Source organism: Mastomys coucha, unplaced genomic scaffold (genome assembly GCF_008632895.1).
Source record: "Mastomys coucha isolate ucsf_1 unplaced genomic scaffold, UCSF_Mcou_1 pScaffold6, whole genome shotgun sequence".
Taxonomy (NCBI): Eukaryota; Metazoa; Chordata; class Mammalia; order Rodentia; family Muridae; genus Mastomys; species Mastomys coucha.
Genome location: NW_022196912.1, coordinates 27,335,750 through 27,362,624, shown reverse-complemented (window position 1 = coordinate 27,362,624; position 26,875 = coordinate 27,335,750). Strand labels below are relative to the sequence as shown.

The 26,875-nt window shown below is 37.6% G+C and overlaps 1 protein-coding gene across 7 annotated transcripts in view; it reads right to left on the bottom strand.

The window, feature by feature from the left end:
• The window catches only part of Atad2b (ATPase family AAA domain containing 2B), a 128,924-nt gene that overhangs the window by 82,853 nt on the left and 19,196 nt on the right, over nucleotides 1-26,875 (bottom strand). For 6 of the 7 annotated variants that reach the window (XM_031357071.1, XM_031357073.1, XM_031357075.1 and 3 more), the window contains 12 exons: nucleotides 25,516-25,667; nucleotides 23,826-23,875; nucleotides 22,639-22,792; nucleotides 20,837-20,939; nucleotides 19,480-19,588; nucleotides 17,741-17,857; nucleotides 12,328-12,403; nucleotides 9,789-9,887; nucleotides 6,788-6,899; nucleotides 5,137-5,252; nucleotides 4,530-4,704; nucleotides 1,816-1,904 (listed from right to left, as the gene is read on the bottom strand). In XM_031357071.1, coding sequence (XP_031212931.1) covers nucleotides 1,816-1,904; nucleotides 4,530-4,704; nucleotides 5,137-5,252; nucleotides 6,788-6,899; nucleotides 9,789-9,887; nucleotides 12,328-12,403; nucleotides 17,741-17,857; nucleotides 19,480-19,588; nucleotides 20,837-20,939; nucleotides 22,639-22,792; nucleotides 23,826-23,875; nucleotides 25,516-25,667 — 1,352 coding nt within the window. The remainder of the gene's footprint in view (nucleotides 1-1,815; nucleotides 1,905-4,529; nucleotides 4,705-5,136; nucleotides 5,253-6,787; nucleotides 6,900-9,788; nucleotides 9,888-12,327; nucleotides 12,404-17,740; nucleotides 17,858-19,479; nucleotides 19,589-20,836; nucleotides 20,940-22,638; nucleotides 22,793-23,825; nucleotides 23,876-25,515; nucleotides 25,668-26,875) is intronic. The other variant, XM_031357072.1, reaches the window with a different exon arrangement.

Here is a 26,875-nt window from a genome sequence, read left to right as displayed (position 1 = left end):
TTTTGTTTTTTTGGTTTTTTTGGTTTTTTTCAAGACAGGGTTTCTCTGTATAGCCTTTCTGCCTCCCAAGTGCTGGGATTAAAGGCATGCACCACCACTGCCCAGCTGTAGAATTCTTTCTTATCACTTACATTTTTCTCGTAGAGGTCTATTACTTGAGAGCTACTATGCTCAGTTGTCATGTTATTACTTTCCTCATGATTTTTGTGAACTTACAGTGACATCAATGTATCTGGCTGATCAGGTATCTGTGCCCCTTTATAGGTGGCATTCATATTAAATAGCTTTCTTTGAAAATGTGTCTCCAAGTGCAGTTTGGTAAAATATGTAGCTTTGGGTCCAAAACCACAGTGTAGTCTCTCTATGGTTTCTTTTATGGCCATCAGTAAATTTGAATGTGTCATATGAGCATAGGGTCCTTCTATTTCCAAATGCCACAATCACAAAAGCACTATACAATAGAATGTGAGATACCCAAAATATTGTTAGCACTAACTGTGGCTCCAGAAATATGCAAATGGATGTTTTCTTAAAAGTAGTACCTGTTTCTTAGGCCCAAAGATGATTTTAAAAAACAGAAACATAGCAGTATACAAAGATGGATGATGTAACTGTGTAGAAAGCAGGGACTACAGTGGTAGATCAGGATGGGGGATTTAAGCTGACTACAAGTCTTGGACTGACTAAGCACCTTCAGGAAGAAAAGTGAAATAGGGTCACTGTACCAAGACTATATGGTCATTCAATGATCCAAACATTATTTTCTGGTGAATGACTGTATTGTGAATGAGACATCTTTCTAAATAATCACTGTGTCAAAATGAATAACAGAAAAACTAGGCTTTGGTGTAGATAGGAACAAGATAAGGAACAATTCAAATTCTCTCAGATTACAGAAACAAAACCTGGGAGAGTGGGGCAGGAGAGATGGCTCCTCAGGTAAAGACCCTGAGGCAAGCCCTGAAAACCTGAGCTCCATCCCTAGGACCATCATGGTAGGAGAGCAGCACCAGAAAGTTGTCCTCAGCCGGGCGGTGGTGGTGCACACCTTTAATCCCAGCACTTGGGAGGCAGAGGCAGGTCAATTTCTGAGTTCGAGGCCAGCCTGGTCTACAGAGTGAGTTCCAGGACAGCCAGGGCTACACAGAGAAACCCTGTCTCAAAAAAAAAAAAAAGAAAGTTGTCCTCACATCTCCATACACACATCATGGGAAAACGTGCTCTGCTGCTTGAGCACACTGAATGGATGAATGAATGAATGAATGAACGAACGAATGAATGTCATTTTTAAGATTTTTAAAACAGCCCGGTTTAGTGAATTTCAAACCATGGCTACGCAGTAGAACCCTGTTTCAAAAGAATAAAATTTTAAAAGTTTGGCAGGATGACTAAGCAGAAGATAGCTTGCCACCAAGCATGACAGCACACACACACACACACACACACACACACACACAGAAAGAGAGAGAGTGAGGAGAGAGAAAGGGAGGGAGAGAGAGGGAGTAAGGGAGGGAAGGAGATGCAATTTAAAACATATTTTAAAAATTTTTAAGATCTACCCAAAAAAGTGATACACACTCACATAGAATCACAAATACAAATATTCACAACAGGACTATCACAGTAGCCCAAACCAAAGGCAGCCAAATTGCTATACACTCTAAATTAATCCTGTGTTGAGTAAAGGTACCCCAAGAAATAGACACATTTAAAAATTCTTATAAGCCTTCAAGTGTTTAACCAAGGGCTAATGCCAAATACTACGTCGATGAGTGGGAAAAAGAAAATCAATACAGTCAATTCAGGAAAAATTACCTGTGAATCTGATCTTGTCTACTTGAGCGAACAGGAGCTAAGCCATCTATTTCATCAAAAAATATTATAGAAGGCCTCATCAAATAAGCCTATAAAGAGAAAAATTAGTATTAATTAATTTTTATTTTTGAATTTAACTTAATTAAATATTAATATTTTCTTAATATTGAACATAAAAGCAAACAGTACAACATGCATAGAGTATTTAAAAGCACACAGTAGGGCTGATGAATATAGTTGAATGTGTACAAGAACTGGTTCAAAACATTTCCCTAATGGGAACAAGGACGTAGAATCAAACACCAAACACCAGACACAGACATCGCAGTAAAAAGGAGGCGTCACCAGCTACACAGTGTCAGCTACACGCTGTCCCGCGGCCCACAAGTACTATTGTCAGATATGTTTTATCTTTTTATAATGAAGAAAATTGAACGCAGGGTCTCACTATGCAGCCCTGACTGGCCTGAAACTTGCTATGTAAACCAGGATGACCTCAAAGTTAGAAATCCACCTGCCTTTGCCTCCCAAGTGCTGGATTAAAGGCGTGAGCCAATAGGTCCTGCTCTACGCTAATAACTTTTAAATGATTTTTGAACTGTATCATCAATTATCATCTACTTCACGTTTTTGTGTAAAGGATATTTTGTTTTGCTTTGAGATTTCCATTCTATAACCTAGGAGTGTCTGGATTTTACCATGGAGACCAGACTGGCCCCAGCATCTGCTGGAATTAGAAATGTTAGACAGCAAACCTGGCTTACAAAGGATTTCACATATATCACCACAGAAATGCATGGCTAATAAATTCTTGATTATATTTTTATTCACATATATTTATTGCTATATAATAAAATATAAAATTAATTGCCAAATATGACATGTTTCCTTTGCTAAATCCAGCAAGCACATGAAAACTTATATTAGGACTAATTTTTTTAGTACAGGAAAACTGGGCTTTGCTTGTTGTTTGAAACAGGTTCTCACTCTCTCTCAGCCAGCTTGAAGCTCACAGCAACCCTCCTATCTCACCCTGCGCAAGTGCTAGGATTACAGGTATATGTCCCCATGCCTAGGCTCCAGTGATTCTCCCACCTCAGGCCTAGGAGTGGGATTCTCTTTCACTGTATGTTCATTTGTTGTGATTGAATTCAGGCCTTACACATGCAGTGATAATAATAAAAATATCTGGGACAATTGCATACTACCATGTTCTGTTTGGAAAAATAACATTTTAAAAGTACCTGTTACATTTAGCCTACTCGTTTATCTCATTCTGCCTTTCCAAAGCATTCATTTATTTCTGAATTCCACAAATCGTGTTTATAATCTGGCATGGTCTGAGTAAGTATACCTCAAACATTCATTTCTTAAATTTCTGAACTTTTAGGGTAGCACTTAGATTAAAAGGTAGTAAAATGTTCAGGAGGCAGTGTCTTATAGGTCACTAAAGACACATCCTAAAAGAGACTGTGGGATCCTGGCCTACTAATATTTCACCTTTCCTTCCTGGCTTATGAACTAAAACATTAAGAGTTTTGTTCTGACATTTGCTCTAGCATCATGTACTTTCTTACCAAGGGACCAATTGAGGACTAAGAACAGCAAATATGAGAGCTGATGTACTTGTTCTCCTCCTAAGAAGGTGGCTCAGGTACTTACTATCATGACAGAAAATCTTCTACAATACAATTATGACAATAAATAATACAGAGTTTTATAAGATTCCTCCCATAAATTTTTAACATTTTCTGTGTGTACCATTTCCTCAGTAACACTATAATTTAAGATTACTTTACATCACAGATTTCCAGTGAAACCTAACAATCAACCACAATAGATGTTTTATAGATTATAAATATTCAAAAATACTACAAAATGGACTTAAATGTAAGAAGCTTCCCACACCTACAAGTTCTGCACAGTTCATGAATGTTTCAATCAACTGCAGATTAAAAAGAATATATAATCTTGTATCTGTACCAGACATGTACAAAGATTTCTTTCCTTGTCATTCCTTCCTAAGGTGCAAATGTGTCCAGCCTATGACCCATGTGCCCCTTAGCTATGAGTACATCCTAAGCCAAGATTATAAATTTACTTAAAACATTATGACTTTTTTAAAATTCAATTGTATGGTTCTAGAGAAAACAATACTTGTAGTTCTTGTAAAGTCAAAAGGTTGGACACACCTGTGCAAACTGTCTGTACAGTCCATATATTGCATGGGGTATTATAAGAACTGTACAGAGGCTGTTAAGCACACATAAAGATATATATAAGCTACATTTAAATCCTTTACTATTTTATTTACTAGACTCGAACATCTGCAGATTTTAGAATACTAGGAACTGCTGGAATCAATTTCCCACAAATAACAGAGGATAAGTATGCCTTTAAGGCTTGCAATTACTAATCCTAAATTTCACACTCTAATTGGAATATATGTCTCCTCATAACTGTATTTGCAGACAAAATACAATGTTCTTTTAAGATTGATTGATTGATTGACTTTTATACAAGTACACAGTAGCTGTCTTCACACACACCAAAAGAGGGTATCAGATGATTATTAGCCACCATGTGGTTGCTGAGAATTGAACTCAGGACCTCTGGAAGTGCTCTTAACTGCTGAGCCATCTCTCAAGCCCAAAAAATATTCTTTTTTTTTTTAAAGAAAAAAAAAGTGAACCTGAATTAGTTGGTTTCCTTACCTGATCAAAGAGAAGCCTAAGCTGCCTTTCCGATTCCCCGACCCACTTGCTCAAGCAGTCTGCTCCTTTTCGCATGAAAAATGCTACCTTTTTGTCTCCTTGACTGCATTCATTAGCTAATGCTCTAGCAACCAAGGTTTTACCTGTGCCAGGAGGACCATAAAACAAACAGCCCCTAGTAGGAATCAAAGAAAATAGTCAATGTCATCACCAATTACCAAGTTAAGATATCACTCCTACCACATTTAACTTTGGATTATTATATAGTAATTAGCACTGATAAAGCTTTTTCTAGTGTATCTGCAAATTTTTCACTTTGCTGAGTCCTCAAAGTACAAACTCCTCCAATCAAGAAAGATTAAAAGTATAAGATGATTCTGAAAGGCCTGGAATTTCACATCACCATAAAGAATTTCATCTTGTGCCTGAATGACTCTTAAACTCCAAAATGGAAAGCAAGCCTTTGAGCTCTAAATAATAATTCCTAAGAGTCATTATTAGAACATGTCAAATAAATATATATGAATTTTTTATAAAAGACAAATTAATTGATATTCAATCAATTAAAAATAATAGCACAATAATAAACATCTAATATATGACATACCTTGGAGGCTGAATTTTGAATTTTTCAAAAATTTCTGGATATAAAAGCGGAAAAACTACCATCTCCTTCAAAGCATGTATGTGATGGCTCAGTCCACCTATGCTATCAAAGCGCACCTTGGGGAAAGAGGGGAAATTTAATATAAAGTGATTTTATATGTCCTAAAATTTTGTCTGTCTGATTTTGAGTCAAAGTCTTACTATGTACCCCTGGCTACTCTGAAACTCACTGTATAGACCAGGTTGGCCTTGAATTTAAGAGAGATGCCTGCCTCTGCCTCCCAAGTACTGTGATTAAAGGCATTCACCACCACACCCAGCCCAGGTTCTATATTTTTTTTAAATTCATGAGTTCTGTGATTCAGAAATACATTCCTTCAGAAGTTTTTTTTTGTCTTTTTTCTTTTTTCCCATTTTTCAAAGCATGGTTTCTCTATATAGTCTTGGCTGGAATTCATTCTGTACAAAGTTGGCCTTGAACTCAAGAGATCCACTTGAGCATACATACAAATAAGTTTTGACAATATACAAATAAGTGTAGAAAATAAAATCAAAGGTAAAATTCAACTGAGGCAAATGAAACTATTTTTTTTATAATCAAGTAACAGGAATAATATAAATGCCCAACCTAAAACATTAATAAATCTATAGAAGATGTTACATTTATACACTAATACTTCAAATGCCTTTCAATATCTTATAGATCTTATGCATCCTCAGCTGGGACAATACTGTCACCTCCCAAAATAAACCTTAGTTCATGGATAGAGCAAGAAAACCTTAGTTACCAAAGTGGTTCTCCAAACCACAAATTAATCAAACAAAAACTTACTCTTCGGTATTTAATTCCTCTACTAGAAAAGAGATTTAATTTCTCTCTATAGGGGACAACAATGTTGACATTGGAAAGCACTAACATAGCACTGATACAAGAGGAGTGGCAGAGATTGTTTCTCTCACTCATAGCAATTACACCAATTAAAACACTTTGTAAAGAATGTATACAGAAAAAAATGACAAAAGAAAATTTCACAGAATGTTAACAGATATTGCCTACTAGACCCTGGTAGAGCCTTTCTACTACTCATTCTACCGTAGAACTTGGAGATGTTTTATAAATTATTTATTATGACAGGAAAAATAAACTATAAAAATTGAAGCAGGTCAAAACAGGAACTTTCTAAAAGAAGCTAAATTCTCTTCCTGTGTTATCAAATTAGAATTGCCTGGCAGAGCCATCTGAGGTTGAAAGACTTGTAAGAGTAAAGTACTGGTAAACTAAATCTAAACAGATGAGAAGGTCCTCAAAAACCTGTTCTATTTCCTAGGAATGCAGGACATACATAATCTAAAATTTCCTTTAGTCCTAGTTAATTAGATATTTTACTCTATAACTTTTGATTTAGAGATAATTAAAATTTCATCTTCAATTGTATATGCAAGTCTACTTTGATAACTTCTTTAAATCACATATAAGAATCAGTTAAAGGAGGCAGAGGCAGGAGGATCAGGAGTTCAAGGCCAGCCTGGTCTACAGAGTGAATTCCAGGGCAGCCAGAGCTATACAGAGAAACCCTTTCTCAGAAAAACCAAAAGGAAACCTTAAGAGTATAACAAAAAAAGGTACTCTGGGGGAACATTCGCAAACTTACTGATTTATCAATGTTCATCGGATCAACATCAGCCAAACTCGCGCCCACTTTCACCCGCTCTCGGAGGATGCCACTAGCTAAATCTTCTGCTCGGAAGTTCATAGGCAAACATCTGAAATGTGTGGACCATGAAGAGAAAGGCATGTTTTAATTTATTATTTTAATGTTTTTAAAAATATTTAGGGGGCCAGTGACACAGCTCTAGCCACCATCCTGACAACCTGAACTGGATCCCTGGGACCCAGAGTGGGAAGCAAAAACCAACTCCCACAAGCTGTCCTCTGACCTTCACACAATTACATGATGGCATACAAACACAAAGTAAATAAATAAATGATAATTTTTTTTAAATATTTCACATTTTAATGTCAACATAAGTTAAAATCTTTAACATGGGCCCTGCACCTCACCTGGGCAGCACAGTAGAGCTAAACTGGTGGAGGGAATACAAGTGAGCCAGCCCTAAGGGCAAGAACAAGGGAGAGCTGGCCCTGCTGGCCCAGCCCCTCACAGCACTTGGGAGAGTGAGCTCCAAGCCTGGACTGAGCAGCACAGTGGTGCTGGCTCTAGAGGCTTTGGTGCAGGTAAACAGGCCTCAAGGGCTTGAGAGGAGGAGAGTTATGTAAGTGAAGATATATGGACAGAGGGGTACACTGTGGGTCACAGTATGACATACTACAGCATCCATGACAAGATGTTTCTATGCTTTGTTTATTGTGTTTGTATTTTTTTTTTTTGAGGGGATGTTGCAAGGGTGGAGAGGCATATCCCAGAGATGTGAGTGGGATGGGGGTGCATGATGCGAAATTTACAAGAATTGATAAAAAGTTAAAAATTTTCTTAAATATTCCTTAACATGTTTTTATCATTCTGCTTTATCATAACCCAGAAAAATAACATCAAAAGGTTTCATGTTTTAAATTATTCTTCCTAATTTTTTTTTTCGAGACAGGGTTTTTCTGTGTAGCGCTGGCTGTCCTGGAGCTCACTCTGTAGACAAGGCTGGCCTCAAATTCAGAAATCCACCTGCCTCTCCCTCCCAAGTGCTGGGATTAAAGGCGTGTACCACCACCGCCCGGCTATTCTTCCTACTTTCAAGTGACCAAACTCAGTAGAGCATTAATCTATTTTCCCACAGAGTTTATCTCCCAATAGGAAGAGCTGGGAGCTTTTGCTGGGACCTTAAGGAGGGAAGGCCCAGTCAAAGGGCCTCTGGTCAGTGGGAACACAGTACACGAAAAGAATAATGCCTCATATGAAACCTTGCTCAGTACCCATTTCCTACTTCACGCATCTGCTTGGATGTGATGCAGCCACAGGGGCCTATTGCCAGAGACAGCACTATACTGCATACACTCAGCCTCCAAAACTAAAAGCTAAATAAAATCCTTTTTTTTTTTTTTTTTTATAAATTACCTAGCCTCCAGTGTGTCATCATAGCACAAGAATATAGCTTAGTACAGGTAAAGATCACAATATGAAATAGCCTAAAAGGTGTGTAATTTCTATGATAACTCCAACTTCACTAACAGTTCTGAATCCTAATTACCTTTTAAAAACATATTAGCAATAAGTAAAGGTAGCACATGCATTAATCCTAGCACTGGAGGCAGAGACAAATGGAACTCTGAGTTCAAGGCCAGCCTGGCCTATAAAATGAGTTCCAGGACAGCCAAGGCTACACAAAGAAAGGAAACCCTGTCTCAAAAAAAAAAAAAAAAAAATTGCTAAAGTAGGTTATCATAACCTGGACATATAGCTTGTGTTCATACTCATATCTGTAAGGCTCTGTGTTTGATCATAGAACCATTATTACTATGTATATTCTCTCTCTTCCCCCTTCTCCCTCTCCTCTTCCCTACATTTCCTCTCAGAATAGAAGATCAAATTGAACAGGCTTTCAATGCTTGTATTTAAACTTAGATTTTAAATGATTACAATGGCACACATGTCTAGGGTGAGCTATTCAAGAAGCTAAGAGGAGGACCCCTTAACCCCAGCCTGGAAAGCACTTCAAAGACCCTGTCCAAATTATATTCTTCTCTTACACCTTCTTTCCATCATCTATATTTTAGTATGTAATTTATAATAAACAGGTGATACATATATACAAGTCTGTAAACATATATAAATATATATATTTGGGACTATCAATTTCTAGTTATGTAAAAATACATACTTTTTATTAGTGCTATGTTATAGTTTGTTTATAATTTTTTCTTGAACATATTAATTTAAGGGACCTACATTATAAATCTCAAAGTAGACTACATTGCAAGAATCTCAGAGTAACACTACCTCAAGTCAAAAATATTTAAAATACTGAAGCTGAAGAAATAGCTCAGTGTTAATAGCACTGGCTGCTCCTGCAGAAGTCCCTGGTTCAGTTCTCAACACCCAGATGACAGCTCTCAATCATCTGTAATTCCAGCTCCAGAGATCTAACTCTCTCTTCTGTCCTCGAAGGTCAAGGGGTATGCACATTGTACACATACATACATGCAAGCAAACACACATATAAAATAAAATCTAATAAATAAGAGCTATCAAGATGCCTCAAGAGGTAAAGGCATTTGTCACTAAGCCTGATGAGCTGAGTTGATGAGTGCACATGTCAGAAGGAAAAAACTGGCTTCAAAAATAGCTGAGCAAGCAAACACACACACACAACACACACATACCCAATGTAAAATATTTACAATATTATCATTAACAAAACACCATTATAGACAAGAAACATATCTTTTAAAAAAGAAAAAACTGGGCTGGAGAGATGGCTCAGAGGTTAAGAGCACTGACTGCTCTTCCAAAGGTCCTGAGTTCAAATCCCAGCAACCCATGGTGGCTCACAACCACCCGTAACAAGCTCTGATGCCCTCTTCTAGAAAACAGTTACAGTGTACTTACATATATATAATACATAAATCTTTAAAAAAAAAAAAGGAAAGAAGAAACTGTTTTTCTCTTCTACAGTAGAAGTATCATTAAAATGTCTCCTAACCTGTTCCTTGCTCTCGCCATGCTTTTTGACTTCCTCCTTTCGAAGCGTTCTTCGTCAGAAGAAGTTGTATCACTACTGTGAATGGCATGCTTCTTCCTCCTATTGGGAAAGGAGACAATAAAACCATTAGAGAGTTCCACAGCTTCCTAACCTTGGTCCTCTGTGTCATCTGTTGTGTCCTTCTTGCTTTGGTGGTGTTGTTCTTAACCCAAGGCTTCCTTCCACATCCGTTGTTCCTCCTCTACTACTGAGCTAAGACCTGGCTGGCAATAGCTTTATAAAACAAAGTCTTATCATATCTACAATTAGCTCTGGAGAAAAATCCATTTATTCACTAAGCAAATGTTCATCCCGATCACTGTGCATACAGTTTACATCTAACAAGAAATGAAGGTTAAGCTCCACAGAGAAGAATAGAAACAAGAACACTGTTCAAATATGGTAGTTTAGAAGTTAGTTAAGCAATAAGCTTGTATTCAAAGTTAGAGAGAACATCTGTCATTGTTATAAATATCAAAATCAAAGAATAAGACAGTTTCTTTATTATTCTTCCTTTCCCAAATTATCAGAAATAGTTCAATCATATTTAAAAGTAAATGTACTTGTTTACAGGAAAATAAAGGCTTTTACTTCCCAATAATGACTCTTCTATCCTGTTTGAAGTCTTACCAAATGCATGAAATATTTTTAATAAAAAAGAAAATACTTAGCCAGGCTTGATGATATGGCTGGAGTCCAAGGTATTTGGGAAGAACATGAGGTAAGAGGATCTCTTGAGCCCAAGAGACCAGCCTGGACAACATAATAAGATCCTACCTCTTTTTTTCTTTTTTTTCTTTTTTCTTTTTTTTCTTTTTTCTTTTTTTTTCGAGACAGGGGTACTCTGTGTAGCCTTGGCTGTCCTGGAACTCACTGTGTAGACCAGGCTGGCTTCGAACTTAGAAATCAGCCTTACCTCTGCCTCCCAAGTGCTGGGATTTAAGGTGTGCGCCACCACTGCCCAATCCTTTCTCAAAAATAAATAAAAGAGGAGTTGGGGAGATGGCTCAGCATTTAAGAGTACTGGCTAATCTTATAGAGGACCCAGGTTCAGTTCCCAGTAATCACATGGTTTATAGCTGTCTGTAACTCTGGGTCTAGGGGATACAATGCCCTCTTCTGGCCTCCAGAGGTACCAGGCATTAAGTGGTGCACAAACATACATGTAGGTAGAATACCTATATATAACATAATAAAAGAATTATCCAAAATAGCTAAATAAAAGAGACTAAAATCATTCCAAAGAAGAAATAAACGTGTTAAATTATTATATAACTGGCTCAGCATGGGTGATACACACCTTTACCCCTGCATTTGGAAGGCAAAAGTGGGCATATCTCTTGAGTTCAAGGCCAGTCTGGTCTGCATAGCAAGCTCCAGGACAGCAAGGACTATATATACCAAGGTCTCAAAAAACAAAAGGAAAAGAAATATCGCACAAGTGGTCTAGAAACTATAATAATTTTAAAAGCTTACAACATTGCACCACTTCAACATGCCCTGACAGAATTTATCATAACCAAATTAAATTCTTTATTCTTTTATATTGTATACTTCAAGACATGGCCACAGCAATGACTTTCTAAATTAATATTCTAATAGCTCAAGAAATAGTAACAAGAACTAACAAATAATACTGAATCGGCGTTAAGACCATCTGGCTGGGTATAGTGGCATATGCCTAGAAATCCCAGCATGGAGGGGACTGAGAGAACTGCGGTTCTAACCCAGCCTAGGCTTTATCACAAGATGCTGTTTCAAGTAAATAAATAAGCTTTTTTATATCACAAAGAAACAACTACCAGAGTAAAGAGAGGTCTAGGAAAGAAAAAATCTTTGCCAGTGACTTATCAAATAGGATATGACTACCCAGAATATGTGTAAAAACAAAACAAAACAAAAAAACAAAAAAAACTAAAGACTGTGTAACAGTCCAATCTATAAACAGACACTATGGAAAGACAAGCCAGATGGTTACCACAAATCAAAGCCAAACTGATATAGCAAAGAACTGTCTTCAAAGATTAATAAAATGATACATTTCTAAATGTCTAAACTTCTTAGGTATAAAAAGGGGGAAATTAATTAAGACCTTGCACTCAGGTGTAAGCAGTGAGTATCAGTATTCCCAGCTACTCGGAAGCAGAGGCACAAGAATCACTTGAGATAGGAGCTTCAGGTAAGCCTGGGCAACAAAACAAAACCAGTTCTGTAAAGGGAAAAAAGCTAGTCAATGTCTCAAAGAAGGACATCATGAGCCATTCTCCATTCACTCTTAAGATACTTCAACTTTCAGGATGTGAAAGTCAAAATTAATTTAAAAATTAAATTCAAAAATAAACTGTGAACAACAAAAAAAAGTTATGTGTAGGATGATAACTGTTCATCACTAATGAGAGAAAGGACAGAAGAAAGGAAGAAAGCAAAGGATGCAATTAAATCTCTCATTTCTCATTAGCATATATAACTACTGTCCACTTCCAAAGCAAACACAATTTACCTGATGTGACTTCTTCTTGCTGGAGATCTGTGAATATCAAATAGTGTGTTTTCTCTCTTTTTTTGATGAGCCGGTACTAAAAGAAAAAGAAAGATAGAAATAACTAGTAAGTCCATGTACTAAAAGAACATAAATTGCCTCTGTTAATTTTCTGTGAGAACCCAGCTATGTATCTTCAATTTCCACACTATTGTGTGGAAATATAACATAGACAAAAACTGTATCAGTACTACTTTGCTTCAAATAAACATTTTAAATAGATATTAATATTTCCAAAAGTATCATCCATTTTTTACAAATTTGTAGTAGGAAAAAAAGTAGCATAATCATATCCCCGAGTAATAGTTCCCTACAAAAATATAAATCTGAACAAATCTTCATGCTTAAAAGTACCTTCACAAGAGCTAAAAAACCAGGTTACCACCTGGTTACAGCATAATAAAAATATGCATTAGGAAAGGTAGGAAGAAAAAGTTTACATTGCCTGCCTTACACCTCCGCCACTGGAACAATGGGAACAATGGGAAAGGTTCCTTGAGGGCAAGACCCTACCTATCTGTAGTTTTAGTGAGATGTCCCTAATCCCGCCTCAGATATTTGAATTCTTGGTCCTTAGTAGGCCGTTTGGAAAGGATTAAGAGATAAATAAGGCTTTGGGTTGAGTAGGCCTTTAATCACAGCACCCAAAAGGCAGAGAGGCAGGTGGATCTCTGTGATATAGAAGCCAGTCTGGACTAGAGTGAGTTCCAGGACCGTCAAACCCACAGAGAACCCTTGTCTCAAAAAACAAAAAAACAAAAGTGAGAGTGAGTGAGTGAGTGAGTGAGTGAGTGAATGAATGAAAGTGAAAGAGTGAGACAGAGAGAGTGAGAAAGAGACAGAGACAGAAGGAGACAGAGAGCCTCATTGGAGGAGGTATCACTGAAGGTAGGCATAAGGTTTCAAAAGTATCTCACCAACCCCTCAGTACACTCTCTCTGCCTCCTGTTATCAGAAGAGCAGACTGGGCTTCATGTGGGTCCCCCACAACTAGAGCAGGGGCGCCTACCTGTAGATCCCATTCCCCTAGCCTTGTCTGGCCTCAGTGGGAGAGGATGTGCCTAGTCCTGCAGGGACTTGACATGCCAAGGTGGGGTGATACTCGGGGGGAGGGGTGCTCCCCATTCTCAGAGAAGAAGGGAAGGGGGAAGGAGCCACATGAGGGGGGACTGAGAGGAGAGGGGCTGCTATTAGGATGTAAAGTGGATAAATAATGAAAAAAGTACAAATACAGAAAGATGTAAGTGCTAGGCTGCTGTTGTAACCTCCTGCCACCATGCAATCCCCTTGTCATTGCAGAGTCTATCCTAGAACAGTAAGCTCCATTAATCTCTTTTCTAAATTGCCTTGGTCACATTGCTTTATCACAATAGAAAAATAACTAAGATAGCAGCTAAGCTTCCAACTTGTAATTGGAAAAAGCCTAAGGGGTTGCTTGTTCTTGCTTGAATACAGGAAAGCTACAACTAAAGTGGTTGAAGGAGTTGAAACTACACCAAGATGGAAACCAAATGTGGCAGTATCATGCACATAACATTAGCTTTGGAGACATTAAAAATATAAGAGAGAGACTGTTATAAATTCTTCCTCTAGTTTCAGAGATGCACTGAGACCAAGCAATGCTGAAGTCACTGTCAGAAAAAGATCCTAAGAAGCAATTATGTAAAGCTGTGAAAGTGAAGCCTGGGTTGTAGTAGAGACACCAAGATGTTGGAGATGCTAGAGCCATAAGACATCTGCTAGTGAGAGTTGCACATATTGAGGCCAAGAAAGAGATGTATGTGGCAGAGAGCAAAACTGGAGGTGCAGAGCCTTCTAAGCCCTTTAAAACTAAAGTCACAGGTATAAGACATGGAGCTACAGGATTTGGCATCTACCCTGCTGGGATTCTATCTTGCTTTGGTCCAGTATTTCCTCATGGTGTCCCCATTTCTCTCTTTTGGATGGGAAGGTATATTCCATGCCACTGCATACTGGAAGTATGTGATGTTTTTTATTTTACATGGGATCTCAGCCAAGAATCTTAAAGTTAGACTAAATGTACTTTGCATTATGATCTCATGGGCCTATGGGACAAGGGAGTAAAATGAGAATGGCCAGCATAGGCTCAAAGTTCTTGAAGACCAGCTGGCAATGCTCTTTGAAGAGGTTATGGACCCTTTAGGAAGTAGAGCCTTGATGGGGGCACTATATCAATAAGCATGAGCCTGAGAGCTTACAGCCTCACTTCACTTCCGGCTCACTTACCACATTCACTATGGGACTTAAGATGTGATCTTTCAGCTTCCAGCCACCTCCACCCATGCCTCCCCCATCATTATGGACTATTCTCTGGAACTAAGTAAATTCTTTCTTACATAGTTGCCTTTAGTCTTAGTGTTATCACAACAAAAACGCTAATATGGTGACTGATGAAGACACTGATGTTGATACATACACACACATGCACATATACCTACATGCACATTGACACACAAAGATTTTCCAAGTAAACATGAAAAAATGTTCAACCTCATTAGAGAGATACAAACTAAAACTATAAAATATGCCCTATTATAGCTATACACACACACACACACACACACACACACACACACACACACACACACACAAACTCACACACCCTAACAAACACTAACAAGTATATGAAACAAACTTTGTATTAATTTCTTAAATGTATTTATCAGAGAGAGTAGTCAGAGGACAACTCTATACAAGTTTTCCCCTTCCACCTTTATGTGAGTTCTGCGGCTCTAACTCAGGCTGTCAGACTTAGGCAGCAAATGCCTTTACCTGTTGAGCCATCTTACCAACTCTGGAACATAAAGTTTTTCTTTTGTTTTATGAGACAGAGTCTCATTGTGTAGCCTTGGCTACCTAGAACTTACTATGTAGCCCAGACTGCCTCTGTGTCCCAGTTCTGGAATTAAGGCATGTGTACTAGAGTTATGCTAGGAGCTATTTCTCTAGTAGGGAGTATAATGGAATAACTCTATGTAGTCCTGGCTGGGAGCATACAATCTTAAATGAAAATGCCACACCCACGGGGCAGTGGTGGCACACGCCTTTAATCCCAGCACTTGGGAAGCAGAGGCAGGCAGATTTCTGAGTTTGAGGCCAGCCTGGTCTACAGAGTGAGTTCCAGGTCAATCAGGGCTATACAGAGAAACTGTCTTGGGAAAAAAAAAAAAAAACAAAACGCCACAACCAACCACTTTGGAAGATAGCTACTCTTTCAAAAAATTAAATATACACACCTAATCATAAAATCTACCAACCATACTTTTAAGTATTTGCCTGTTTGTCCTTGGTTTTTTTCTTTGAAACAGTCTCAGGCTCTTGTATAGTCATACTGGCCTCAAAATTTAGATCCCTCTTCTATCACAGACTTAGAATACTAATAATAGAGATGTACTGGTACTACCACACCTGGGTTTATAACAACTAAACCAAAAGCTTAAATTAATCCTAATGTCCTTTAAAAAAATGAATAATAAAATAGTTGTGATGATTCGTGTCTAATGAATACTCCAACAGTTAGACTGTATGAAAAAGAAGGCAAAATGTATTGTTCTAGTATTGCAAAGCTGAGTATGTTAGTGATTTATGCCTCCTAACTGTAACACTTGGAAGACTGGGAAAGGAAGGTCAACACAAGTCTGAAGCTACGCTACGCTATACTGTAAATTCCAGACCAGCTGAGGCTAAAAATGAGACTATTTCAAAAAAATTTTAAAAACAATAAACACAATTTCATTTGTATAAAATCAAAAACATGTAAATCTTATCTAAAGTGAAAGACTAATACAAGGGAGACACAATTAATAGAGCAGAATCCACACAGGAATTAGGGAATCTGGGGGCATTGATGAGTATGTTTGTTATCTTCATTATGGTCAAAGCTTCACAGTAATGGACAAATTACAAAACTTGCCAAATTATAAACCACAGATACATACTTTGGACTTCATTTCAGATAAAGATTCAAAAAAGGAAAAACAAAACATCAGAATAATGATTCCCAACACTTTTTCTGTCATAACACATCTCTCTTATTAGTGAAAGTATCTGAGACAAGGACTCCTAAGAGAATTAGAGGAATGTTTGAACGTTTGAAAGTTTGAACAGCTTCTAGAATTAGCACACCTCTGCAACACAATCACAATTTTAGAGTATAAAATTCTAAGTAAGGGGCTGGAGAGGTGGCTCAGTGGTTAAAGGCACTGACTACTTTCTAGAGGACCATAATTTGAGTCCCAGTACTCACATGGTGGCTCACAACCATCTGTAACTCCAATTCCAAGAAATCTAATGTCCTCTGCTGGCCTTGTGGGCAGTTGACATTCACATGATGCACAGACACGCATGTAATGTCTTCTGCTGGCCTTGTGGGCAGCTGACTTTCACATGATGCACAGACATGGATGTAATGTCCTCTGCTGGCCTTGTGGGCAGCTGACATTCACATGATGTACAGACACGCATGTAATGTCTTCTTCTGGCCTTGTGGGCAGTTGACTTTCACATGATGCACAGACAGACATATATACATAGACACACTTTCAGGCAAAACACCCATTATTCACATAAAACTTTTTTTTTCCTTTTTTTTAGAGACATGGTCTAGCTACATAGCCTTAGCCATCCTAAAATTCTCTATGTAAACCAGGCTAGCCTCAAACTTACAGAGAGACCCATTAGCCTCTCTCTCCTGGGATTAAAGGCTTGCACCACCATACCTGACCAAAATAAATATAGATTTAATTCTAAGTAAAAAGTATTCTTGAAAACATTATAGTGAAAAGGGGTACATAAAATGTCACATAGACTGACCCAATAACAAAACATTTGCCGGCATATACAAACCTTATGTAATTCCTAACAACAAAACAAAAACAGAATACAACATACAAGCAAATATATACACACAGAAACAAGACAGCAGTAGCAGAAGGGTTGAATGAAAGGACGAAGAAGAACAAGAAATAAAGCTATGCATGACCCAGTCCACCATGGTACACTACCACGGCATGTGTACACAGAATTATGTAGAAGACAACGCACAGGACTTCAAGAGGTTTCTTTTTTTTTTTTTAAGATTTATTTTATTTATTTTATGTGTATGTGTACATTGTAAGGAGGTTTCATTATCTTAAATTCAGCACTGTTTATTTGTTTGTATATCTGTTTATTTTTGTTTGGTGGTGGGGTTTTTTTCTCTATTGGAAAGGGGATCTTGCCAAAGATGAAGACCTGGGCTTCAGGCTTTTCAGCCTCCTAAACAGCAAAGAACACAGGACTATATCACTGAGCCCAGAAAAAAAAAAACTGCTCTCAGTGACATTAGACAAAGAAGGTTTTTATAGTCACCTACCTATTGGCGGTGCTTGGTATCGATCCACTGTTTTTCTTTGTCTCAAGTTATATGGTCTATCATTTTCTTCTCCTTCTGCCTCTTCAACCTCTATGTCTCCATCCTCCTCTTGAGATTCTAGTTTCCATATAGGAAAAGAAAGAAACATTTTATTTAATCCATAGGTATGGTCCCATTCTAAACCAAGTGTTTACTTTCATCTACTATTCTTTCTACACAAATGGCATTTTAATATGTTAGCATTTTATGACACAGTATAAACTACTATAGCCAAAAATAAGCCTAGGTAAATATACATAAAAACAAAAAGTTCTTCCTACCAATATTCAATACACTTCTGTGGAAAAATAAACCATTGTGAGCCAGGTATGGTGATGCACACCTTTACTCTCTGTTGTGGATAGCCCTGGTACTGTTTGCATATCAATGTTAATTCAGCTTCCCCAAGAGGGGCTACCTGGATGAGGAGTATATCGCGTACTCACAACATTATGTGCCCCCTCTAATAAATAAAGAAACCAATCACTGAGTTGGAGAGAGGAAGAGAAGAGGTGGGAGAGAGATATGGGCTTTTGACAGTGAGAAGACAAGATGTAGCTATAAGTGGCTCCCGTTTTAGAAGGCTAATCCACCAGGATTAGCCACTGGAGGATTTATATTTAATATGGCTTACAAGATTAGGATTCTAACTGTTGTGTCCAGCAGTTGAATTACCTGTTGATTCTAAGTTTGTGTGGTGTTTTCCTTCATGCAGCAACTTGACTGGGTTCCAGAGAGAAAGGTAGGTACAGTGGCAAAGTGTGAGTTTGTAAGAAGTGCTCACCAAAAGGCCATGGGAATTTTGAATAGTGGGGCTGGTATGGTAGCAACCCACCAGTGGGAACTTAGCAAGCTAGGTGGAGAGTTTTCAGAGCTCTGAGTCAAGAGAGTCTCTACGAGGTAAGAATAGGCCAGCCAGCCCACCAGGGCCAGCCAGCATAGCACGGATTACATTTATTTAATATTTCATGAAACAAATCTCAGTACTCAGAAGGCAGAGACAGGCAGATCTCTGTGAGTTAGAGGCTAGCCTGGTCTACAAGGCTAGTTCCAGGACAGCTAAGGCTATACAAAGAAACCATGTCTCGGGGGGAAAAAAAGATTATCTTGGAAAGTAAACTATATTATCAATATACCAAATCTCCTGAAATCCATTCTGTGATGATCACTGCTTAGAGAATTAAACCCTATGGTTTGCTGGACACCAGTTTATAAATTGACAGGGCCAATGTGTTCTCTTTATGTTCCTACTTCCACCCCTATAAATTCATTCTGTGTTATTCAGTCAAGAACTAGACAGATGTCAGGGAAAAACATTACAACTCCTTCCACTACTATTAGTACTTCTATTTTTCTCTATATACTTCTCAATCTATTACAAAAATTAAAATCCAAATAATCAGGGACTTGGAGCCTTTTAGTTAGATGGTTAACAAGTAACACACAAGGGCTACCCACAGCCAAGGCTTACTCACACTAGACAAGTAAAGGACTACTAATAGCCACTTCATTTTGCCAACTGAAGGAAATGAAAATTCAGATATTAGCTGAGTTTAAATTACTTTAGATTATATAGTATAGATGTAAAAGACAAAAAAAAAAAAGGCAAGACAACCCTCCTCTAACTACACAGCTAGTATATACATTCTTCTTCCCTCTCAGAGTTTCCTAGTATTTCCATTACATGGTGTTGTACAGACCTTCTTCCTCGCCCTCAGTAGAAACTTCATGATGATTCTGTATCCCATAACTATTTCTTCTCAGTGATTTTCTTCGCCTTTTTACCCTTGAATACATATCCATATTTTCCTTTTAAAGAAGGAAATTTGTTAAATATTAACATAGCATTTACTTTCTGCTATAAATAAGTCAACTGATCAACCATGCTTACTCAATATAATTTACTGTACATCTACTTGCAAGTCACAAATTCATGAAAAGAGCATCCTAAAATCAATAAGTATAAAGAAGAAAAAGGATATGGAGTATGGCATAGTTCAGCGTCAGTATTTAACATCTACAAGACCTTGGGTTCAAGCCTGTATGGCTATTTTTTTTTCTTTAGAAGAAGGGAGGAGGGAAAAAAAGCTAAGAGAGAAGAAAATCGGGGAGAAGAAAAGAAAACTGGGGTGAGGGGTTTGAAGAGGAAGCAGCAGGAACAGCAGCAGACAGTAAAATCCCAAACTAAGCATGGAATAAAGAGGAATAAGCAGCCGGGCGGTGGTGGCGCATGCCTTTAATCCCAGCACTTGGGAGGCAGAGGCAGGTGGATTTCTGAATTCGAGGCCAGCCTAGTCTACAGAGTGAGTTCCAGGACAGCCAGAACTACACAGAGAAACGCTGTCTCAGGGAAAAAAAAAGAGGAATAAGCAATTGTTAATTGTAAAATATATATGGTATTGGGTGGCTTGAGAGATGGTTTAGCAGATAAGAGCATGGGCTGCTCTTCCAGAGGGCCCAGGTTCAATTCCCAGCATTTACTTGACAGCTCACAACTATCTAAATCTCCAGTTCAAAGGGATCTAACACCATCACATAGACATACATGCAGGTAAAATACTAATGCACATAAAATAAAAATAAATAAATAAATAAAACTGCTGTTGGGCTGGGAATGTAGCTCAGTTGGTAAAGTGCTTGCATCACTGCACAATGCCCTGGGTTCCATCTGCAACACTACACAAACCAGGCATGATACTACATGCCTGGAAGTAGGAGATCAGAAGTTCAAGATCACTTTTAGCTACATAACAAGAAAGAGGAGGGAAGGGAATGGGAGGAGAGGAGAGGAGAGGAGAGGAGAGAGATCTACTACTATTCATCCTGTTTCTTTGCAAGTATAAAGAAAAATATTTCTCTTCCAGGCAATACAAGTTTGCTTCTCAGCACCCACATCAGAAGGTTCACAACCAACTGAGGCTCTAGCTCTAGGGGACCCAATACTCTCTCTACTGGCATCTGTGGGCATCCACACACGAGGCAGACACTCATACTGACACACATGAATGAAAACTAAGGAGAAATACTTGCAAATGTTTCTACAACTAATATACTCACAAATTCTGTATCTGTCCACATTCGAAGCCGCTCTACTTCGCCTGATCGACGATTTCGTCGGATATTAATATTATCCATTTCTTGTAATACAGCTTCAGCAGTACTACAATCATATAATAAAGAGTTTAGACAATGGTGGGAACACATTTCCATATCATAGGCATCAAAGGGCTCATCAAACCAATATTAAGCTTTCTCTTGATATGCAGCTATATGTAATATCTCAATTAAATAACTTTCATAACCAGAATTTATCAAAACACAATTCTCAATTCGTAAAACAAGATGGCCAAGTGAAGTGGAGCACACCTTTAATCCAAGCACAGAGAAAGCAGTTAGATTTCTGTGGGTTCAAGACCAACCTGGTGCACACAGTTCCAAACCAGCTAACACTAAATAGTGAGATATTATACTAAAAGATGGAATTGTTCTATTATAGGATAATTCCCAACATCCCTATTAGATAGCTAGTTCACAAATACATGTAACTTTAGTCCCAAGGAATCCAAAGCCTTCTTCTGCTCTCCACAGGTACTGCATTTACACATACGAACATAAAAATAAAATAATTTTTAAAAAAGGAGACAAAAGACTATCTTCAACCTATATATTTATTAAAACTTTAAAATTATAAACCTTGTTTTTAAGGCTCAAAATAAATAAACATGTTTGCTTATTAAAACTTTTAAAATCTATAATGTAGTTCAGGCGTGGTAGAAAATACTTTAATCTCAATACTTCAGAGGCAGAGATAAATGGATGAATATAAATTCATGACCAACTTAATCTACATAGTAAGTTTCAGGACAACCAGGTCTACATAATGAGACCTGTTGAAAGAAAGAAAGGGGGGAAAGAGGTGGGAGGGAGAGCAACACATATGATAAATAACTATTAGATTCATAGTACTGGGGTGGGGGGAGTTGAATCTTTTTAATATTAAGTTGTTACCAAAAAAACCATAGAAAATGGATATATAAAAAGTTTAAAGCTAATAAGGCTACCTGAACAATTTTTAAATTAAAGTAGAAACCTAGGATAGGGATGGTGAGATGGCTCAGCGGGGAAGAGCACAGACTGTTCTTCAGAAGGTCATGAGCTCAAATCCCAGCAACCACATGGTGACTCACAACCACCCGTAATGAGATCTGATGCCCTCTTCTGGTGTGTCTGAAGACAGCTACAGTGTACTTACATATAATAAATAAATCTTTAAAAAAAAAAAAAGAAAGAAAGAAGCCTAGGATAATATCTTAGCAACTGCTATTTAGGTTTTTTGTTTGTTTTGTTAGACTCAGTTCATGTAAAAACTAGGAATGGCAGCCATGTGAAAAAATGTGGTAGAGGAGAGGGGAGGGGAGGGGAAGGAAGGGGAGGAGAGATCTACTGCTATTCATCCTGTTTCTAGACTCCTAATTCTTTGCAAGTATAAAGAAAAATATTTCTCTTCTAGACAATACAAGTTTGCTTCTCAGCACCCACATCAGGAGGTTCACAACCAACTGTGCTCTAGCTCTAGGGGACCTAATGTGAGCGGGGAGATAGAGACAGAAGATCCCTGCCTGAGTGAGCGGCCAGCCAAGCTAGCCTACTGGTATGTTCTGGATTTAGGAAGAGAGCCTGTCTCAAAAATTAGAGCAATTGAGGAAAACACTCTGTCAACCCCTGATCTCCAATGGCACTCCCCATGCATATTCAAACAAATGTACATACAAACAAATACAACATATACACATGCATACACCAAAATAGCTGAAAATCAAAAAATTAAATGAAATTGCTTAATTCATAAACACTCATACCTATTTACTAGTTGATCAAATAATAAACTCTGATTCACACTTTCAAATCTGTTTTTCCTGGACCGACAACTTTTTCTGACTTCCATATCACCATTTATACATGAAAGGTCACCATCTCCTTTCTTTTCCCCTCGAAGGGGGTGGCTTCGAAGTGCTGCAAGAGAGATAATTTCATTTCAAAGTGTAGAGTACAGAAAAAAAAAAAATCAGGGCTGGAGGGATGGCTCAGCAGTTAAGAGCACTGACTGCTGCTTTTCCAGAAGTCCTGAGTTCAATTCCCAGCAACCACATGGTGGCTCACAACTATCTGTAATGGGATCCAGTACCCTCTTCTGGTGTATCTCTAGACAGCTACAGTGTACTCACATACATAAAATAAATAAATCTTTAAAAAAAATTTTTAAAGGCTACAAAAACTGAATATAACTTCTTTTTTTAAGATTTATTTATTTTATGTATATAAGTTACATTGTCCCTGTCTTCATGACCTGAATATAACTTCTTAAATGGCCTTAATATTAAACAATCAAGGTTCTCAATATTAATATTTTTGCTATAAATGAAATTTAGTCACTTCCAACTAAAAGAGTATGCTATTAAATCACTCTAAGGGGTTAGAATATGTGACTCAGAAGTGGGAAACTTTTGGGCCATGCAGGAGGACCACAGTTCAATCTCTAGTCCCAAAAAAATGTTAAAAAAAAAAAAAAAAAAAAAAACTGCCGGGCAGTGGTGGTGCACGCCTTTAATCCCAGCACTCGGAAGGCAGAGGCAGAGGCAGGTGGATTTCTGGGTTCAAGGCCAGCCTGGTCTACAGAGTGAGTACCAGGACAGCCAGGGCTACACAGAGAAACCCTGTCTCAAAAAAACAAACAAAACAAAACAAAACAAAACTAGGGGCTGGAGAGATAGCTCAGCAGTTAAGAGCACTGACTGCTCTTCCAGAGGTCCTGAGTTCAAGTCCCAGCCATCACATGGTGGCTCACAACCATCTATAATGAGATCTGTAGCCCTCTTCTGGTGTCTGAAGACAGTTACAGTGTACTTATATATAATAAATAAATAAACCTTAAAAAAAATATATTAAAAAAAAAAACTAAATAGCTACAATTTTGTCCATTATCATACTTAACCTAATGCCACTGTAACAATTTCAACATTAACCAGTTTCCCAGCAGGATACTCACACAAGCTACTATGTCCGTTTGGTAATGTAGCACCAGGCTGAGCCGTTAACCTAGGATACAAATATATTTAATACACAAGCATATCAATATTTGTTTAAATAAATATGAAATGAATAATGCTGTAATTATCCATCTCCAACATGTTAATCTATTATTTTTCACAAAATAATATATTTTACTTAGATAAGCTATCAATTAAAATATACTAGTTCAAAGTCATTTCATTATTTCAAGAGAAACTTTAATAAAAAACTGAATATAAGCTGAATACTTATTTTGTTGTCAACCGTACCAATTCAAATCCTATTAAAAGATTAAGGTTAAGCAGCATAAATTTAACCAAGACCATTAGGAGCCATGGCAACAGACAACAACTATAGGCTTCACTGAGAAAAATACATTCCAAGCTATGACAAATTTATTCAAACAAACTGTAAAAGAAAAAAAAATACTTAAATATCACAAACATTTGATAATCCAATCTATTTTAAAACACACACAAAGACCTATTCCTCCTCCTCTCTTGAAAACAAATAAAAAGTCTATCTTAATACACTCTAAAATATAAAATTTCATGGTTAGCACCTTTGTACACCATATGCATGATACTCCAGGCACATGAATGTAAGTATAAAGCAATTGATTTAATACATGACTCTAACATGTTGCTGCTACATAATGGTTTTCAGAAATTCTCCAAAATCATTTTCAATATCAACTTAAAACCACAAAAGAATCACTTTTATTACCTCATAAGTACATTTTGGCACTGGCCTCAACATAACATTTAACTCAGTTTACTTGCAAATTATCAGTTTATTCATGGACCTTGGTGCCAAATAAATTTTGGATGGATGTAACTATAAATGACTAAAATTTCACATCATTAAATTAGTCAAAATGATAAGATACAATGCTAAAAATCATTCTATAGATTAGATAGATAGATAATAAATAGATACATAGATACACAGACAGAAAGAAAAAACGTAAAGCTTTTCTGAACAATAATATCATCACTGGGGAAAAAAGCACAATATGGTTCTGTTTTGCTCTAAAGGAGACAGGGTTTACTTAGCTCTTATTTTGTTGCTTATAATGTTGCTTTAAAGAAAAGAGGACTGGGGATGTGTTCAATTCTCAGCAGTACCTAACCCATAGCCCCACCCCCAGCCCAACTACCACTGCCTTACCAGGAAGTGGAAGCAAAAGGAAAACAAAACTCTCAAGCAATTCAAGTACCTGACTGTAATAATCATTAGCATCTTTTTCTTTATGAAGAAGTGGGCACAGTAGCACACTCTTGTACCCCAATACTTGAGAGGTAGAAAGATCCAGAGAAACCCTATCTTGAAACACACCCCCCAAAAAAGAAAAGAAAAGTAGAGCTAAGATGAAAGTCAGAATTATAACTACCCATGTACATTCAAGACCCATCAATATCCCTATTCTTTTAGTAACAACAGTTTCTGGTACATGCTATACATGTCTTTTTAAAACAAACACATTTTATAGCATATTTGGAAAAATAAAATGACAGAAAGCTTAAAATAAGTCCAGTATCAATTATGAATATACATGAGTATTTGTAAGACACTTTCATTTAAAAAGAAAATTAACATCATTACCAGTCCTAAATCATAGCAAATAATCCATGTATTCATGAAAAAACAACACAGTGAGTCCTCACCTGGTCTGACCAGATGGTATGTTCCATTCCTCCCGCTGACCAGTACTTCGTGATTTTGATTTGTCTTTGCAAACAGAATCCGGCTGTTTCAAAGTGCGTTTGGCTGGAGGAGATACATGGCTATCACTTAAGCTTCCGTCAACTTCAGCCTTCTGAAAGACAGCAATAAAAATGTATGCATTATTCCTATCAAGATTAATATGCTTGGATAATAACACGTTTTTGTTTTAATTTATATATAAGGAATTTGAACTAGCCTGTAAACACTGTTTCAAAAAAAAAAGAAAAAGAAAAAAGAAAAGAAAAAGTTTACGTTACATATGTGATACGATACCTCATACTCATCTAAAAACTCCATTACACAAATCTCAAAGCAAGGACTCTTACTACCATAGAACCTTCCTTTTTTTTTTTTTTTTTTTGAAACAGGGTTTCTCTGTGTAGCCGTGGTTTTCCTGGAACTCACTCTGTAGACCAGGCTGGCCTCGAACTCAGAAATCTGCCTGCCTCTGCCTCCCAAGTACTGGCATTAAAGGCGTGCTCCACCACCACCCAGTGGAACCTTCCAATCTAGGAAATCATAACACATACCCAAGCTATTCAAATTCTACCTAGTTTCTCCACAACATCTCAAGTCCAAGACCCTACCCATGAGCTACCTCATTGCACTTAATGGTCAGACCTCTCCCCTTCACTCTGCAGCAACGCTTCAGTCTTTACTTCTCTTTAACAACCTTGACTGTAAGAATACAGTTTTGGCGGCTGGTGAGATGGCTCAGCGGGTAAGAGCACTGACTGATCTTCCGAAGGCCCTTGAGTTCAGATCCCAACAACCACATGGTGGCTCACAACCACCAGTGACACCCTCTTCTGGTGTGTCAGAAGACAGCTACAGTGTATTACCCTAGAATGAGCGGAGCTGGAGTGATCAGGGCAGTCCTGAGTCCAATTCCCAGCAGCCACATGATAGCTCATGGCCATCTATACAGCTACAGTGTACTAATACACATAAAATAAATAAATAAATCTTAAAAAAAAAAAAAAGAACACAGTTTTCAGCCTAGAATGATCGCTCACACCTGTAATGCCACCTCAGAGGTTGAAGCAAAAAGATTAACTCAAATGTGAAAACTGCCAGAACTACATAGTTAAGGTCTAGAGCCATACCACAAGACTCTAAAAACAAAACAAGAAATAAAAGGGAAGGGAGCAGGGAGAAAGAGGAACAGAGAGAGAACAGCTTTCATTTGCTCCAGTAGTCTGTATCTAGCGATTTTCCTCATAATCTGATTTAGGCCACACATTTTAGAGAGAATGTATGGAAATGATGTTGTGTGCACTAACTCACCCTTCCCCCCCC